General features: G+C 38.4%; 1 protein-coding gene across 1 annotated transcript; it reads right to left on the bottom strand.

Annotated features, from left to right (window-relative positions):
• Nucleotides 1-354: 354 nt before the first annotated feature.
• On the bottom strand, nt 355-1,890 carry LOC128255568 (E3 ubiquitin-protein ligase RNF125). The gene is made up of 2 exons (XM_052985233.1): nt 1,347-1,890; nt 355-627 (listed from the first exon to the last, which is right to left on the bottom strand). Exons 1-2 carry the CDS (start codon nt 1,593-1,595, stop codon nt 544-546), a joined length of 333 nt encoding a protein of 110 aa, XP_052841193.1. The 5' UTR covers nt 1,596-1,890; the 3' UTR covers nt 355-543.
• Between the last annotated feature and the right edge of the window lie 1,598 nt (nt 1,891-3,488).

The following is a 3,488-nucleotide window of genomic DNA, read 5'->3' as shown; positions in this document are numbered from 1 at the left end:
ATTTTAAAGTGGCAAAACATTTGTATAATATACAATTTTTTGCGCCCAGCATTTTGATTTACAGCAGCAAAATAAACATAAATAAGGGCCCCGCAGAATATGGTTATTTGTGAATATTGGTTTATAGCGGATGGCTGAGTCAGCTTAGATTTATTTTCTTTTCGCTGCAATGTGCATGCGTGGCAACACTTTGTGTGCCTGCATCCAAAAGCAGTTTATTGGCGCATAAAATTGAATTAAAACGTGCATACAATGGGAGCGAGGCGACCACAGGGCGTATGAGCACTTCTGTTACCCGCAACTTGACTTTCCATTCAAGCGACCTTCTAAGAAAAACCCTTATCTATCTCGCTGGCTTAAAACTCATTAAGGTGGTCAAAGGACAAAGGACAAACCAGAACAAAGAACATTCCACTCGCATTTTATGGCTTTCGGGTTTAATTAAAATCCACTGACAAGTTTGCATATATCTCTCGTGCGTCTAACTAAGTACAAATATACATATTTTGGTAAGTCAAGGTCCTGCTGCGCCGGCAAATAAGTTCACCAATAAAGCAGTAGCAGATAAAATGGCCCCAGACTGAGCAGCATCAGCGGTACCATCATGAAACCGAATAGGCGCCAATCCTGGAGGAAATCAGCATTTTGATGAGTTCGCAGAAAAATCATTTTTATAAACTGCATGTTAACCGTCATGTTGTATTCAATTTATATTTTGGCTACAAAATCTTCATTTTTCGCTATTGTTTTGAATTCTTCCTACACTACACTTTTTTAGGAAAGCAATTTTTTAAAATTTGTATTTAAAATAATTAAAAGATGTCAATTTGCAAGTGACAAAAAACCAATTTTAAGATTTTTAACCACTTAATGAAAAAATTTAGTATATCGAATATAATTACCAAAGTTTTGTGGTATTTTAAAAACGGCAGCATCTTTTAAGCACTGAAAAAAATTTGAAAAGTACTATATTTTTATCACACACAAATTTATTTAGTTGTTATTATTTTAACCATTTTGTAACCCTTCTAAAAATCGATGAAAATACTAGGAGTCATAAAATGAAATAAATTTATAAATTAAACCTTTTAAATAAAATTGCAAAATGACAAATATTTCTTACAAAGAGGAAATAATATTAATGGAAAAATAAATAGAAGATAAAATTTCAATTTCTTTGAGTTCGAGGCTTCTCTTTTGGAAAATAATTAAAATATTTAAGTAACCCTCAGTTATTATGAATATCTCCTAAACTAATAAATGAGTTTAAACCAATTTTTTTAGGAAAACAAAAATATGGATCTTACAATCAGTAAGAAAATAGTTTGTCTATGCCGCAGGCTTACATCATTAAACTGCCTGGACACCTGCTCCTCCAGGTTGCGCCGGCAGATGGGGCAGCGCTTGGCCACCCAGTTGCGGGCTTCCCTGTACAATTCCAGGCAGCACCTGCAGAACGCGTGGTTGCAGTGCAGCTTCTCCGGATCCTGGATGTGGTCCAGGCAGAGGGCGCACAGGTCGGGCTCCCCATCCTCGTGCGGGTTGAAGGACGATGGACGAGCACTGTCCGTGGATACGAGGTTCTTCTGTACCATGCCGCCGTCCGGGTTGTCTGTCTATGTGCTTCGTCTTCGTTTGTATGGGTTAAAGGCGTGTAATAGTGTGCATGTGTCTAAGTGTCCTGCTTTTAACTTATTTTTTTGGCCTTCTAACGAGCTAAATTTTTGTGAAACTGAAAATTTTGAAAACTACCCGCCCCCAAAAGGGGTTGACAGGTAAGGCGGTGTGGACTTCACCGCGATTAAACTTTAATTAAACAGCACGGCGATAAATCTGACCGGCAAACACCTTAAGCTCCTTCTCCGGCCAATAAAATTTAATTATATCAACGCCGAGCGGCAGGCATCGAATGCAATTAGTAGTAGTCTTGTACAACTCAATTAGAAGCGAGTCGAGGCGTGAGGGGTTGGTTGCCAAGGGGGGCCATGTGTCGCGCGGCTCAGCTCAGCTCAGCTCAGCACATCCTTTGGCTGATTTTTCCACAGGACAACGCTTTGCACTTTGGGGCAAACGACCGCAGACGCAGACGACAAAAATCGAACTTTGCAACTACTTGCAAGGAGCAGGGAGCGAGGATGACAAGACGACGGCGATTACTCCAACAGGGTTTTTAATTAAGCTCGGCACTAAAAGTCACATCATTCGAGGACACTATTTCATCCCATCCCATCTCATCGCATCCCATCCTGCAAAGGACATCCAACAAGCAGCTGACAAATTGAATCACTGGCGTCAGCTGCTCTGCAATTTAACAGTCGGTAACAAGCACATATTATTAACGCCGGCCAATTAGGTGGCCATATAAACCGACTATCCTGCATTTGCATCCTCAACTGGATTAAAAAGTTGCCAGTCGACAGTCGCCAGTTGGCAGTTGGCAGTCGCCATTGAAGCCAACTTGATTGTTTATTGTTCGGTGTGGAAAAGTTTTCCTCGCCAAATTGTTAAATTCTCAACTTGAATTAATTTGCCAGAGTTTCTTTAATTATGTTTATAGATGCCCGAGCAATTGTTAAGACACTTTTCCGCCCCCTCACTTGCCAACTTTCCGCATTTTCGCATTTCCAGCTGCTCCACTTCTGCGAGCAGGTACTCAAATCCATACAGTCAGTCGGAAAAGTCGGCAAAGACGCCCAAAGACAAACGGCATCAATCTGGAAAAGTTGGCAAAGGGGGCGGCGGGCTGTGAACTTTATCTTTGGATTCGCTTTGCTATTATTTGCCTAAAGAATTAAAAGGAAATCACGAAAAACTCGATGAAAGGTATGCAAAAGAGTTTTGGGGGACGAGAAGAACTTTCATATAAATATTGTATGAAGAATTTTAAGAAATGATTCTATTACTTTGTCGATCATTCGATTGTAGAAATAACTGCAAGCACACGCCAGATACTTAAGAATTCGCGAGTAATTTTGATAATGGCAAACTTATTATTTTCTTTTCTTTTTTTTTTACCTTAAAGACATCTTACAAATTTTGTGATACGAAATGTATATGATTGTTAATAGAGCTCAAAACACTTTTGGATGTGATCCATTTAATAGCCTACATTAAATAATAATATAGGCATTCCTTGAAAATACTGAAGGTAGTATTACTTTTTTTAACGTTCGCAGTTTATGCTTTAATAATTATGCAACAAAATTAAGAATAATAGACGAAAGTAGCTTTTCAAATCTGAGTTAATCATTTATTTAATAAACATTTTTTAACGAGAAACTTGTTAAGAACAATTACAGTTCCTCCATAAATCATAAATATAACTCGCCCAATTCTAAACAATTTGTGTACAGTCATTGCCTTAAACAGACAAGTTAATTAGTAATCTCTAGAAATCTCGGAAATTCTCTGGACTGATTTAATATTTGCAAAATGTTACGCTTTTCATCCTTCCTCTTAGTTTTGGGCAGCTCCTCTGGGGATTTCTA

This window comes from Drosophila gunungcola (assembly GCF_025200985.1).
Source record: "Drosophila gunungcola strain Sukarami chromosome 2R unlocalized genomic scaffold, Dgunungcola_SK_2 000011F, whole genome shotgun sequence".
Taxonomy (NCBI): Eukaryota; Metazoa; Arthropoda; class Insecta; order Diptera; family Drosophilidae; genus Drosophila; species Drosophila gunungcola.
This window is presented reverse-complemented; position numbering and strand designations above follow the sequence as displayed.

What these genes read in the sequence shown, in the direction of transcription:
- LOC128255568 (XM_052985233.1), bottom strand. Translation starts at nt 1,595, where the DNA reads ATGGTACAGAAGAACCTCGTATCCACGGACAGTGCTCGTCCATCGTCC. An exon ending in TGTCCAGGCAGTTTAATGAT is followed by an intron (nt 628 to 1,346) that starts GTAAGCCTGCGG and finishes GATTTCCTCCAG; the next exon opens with GATTGGCGCCTATTCGGTTT.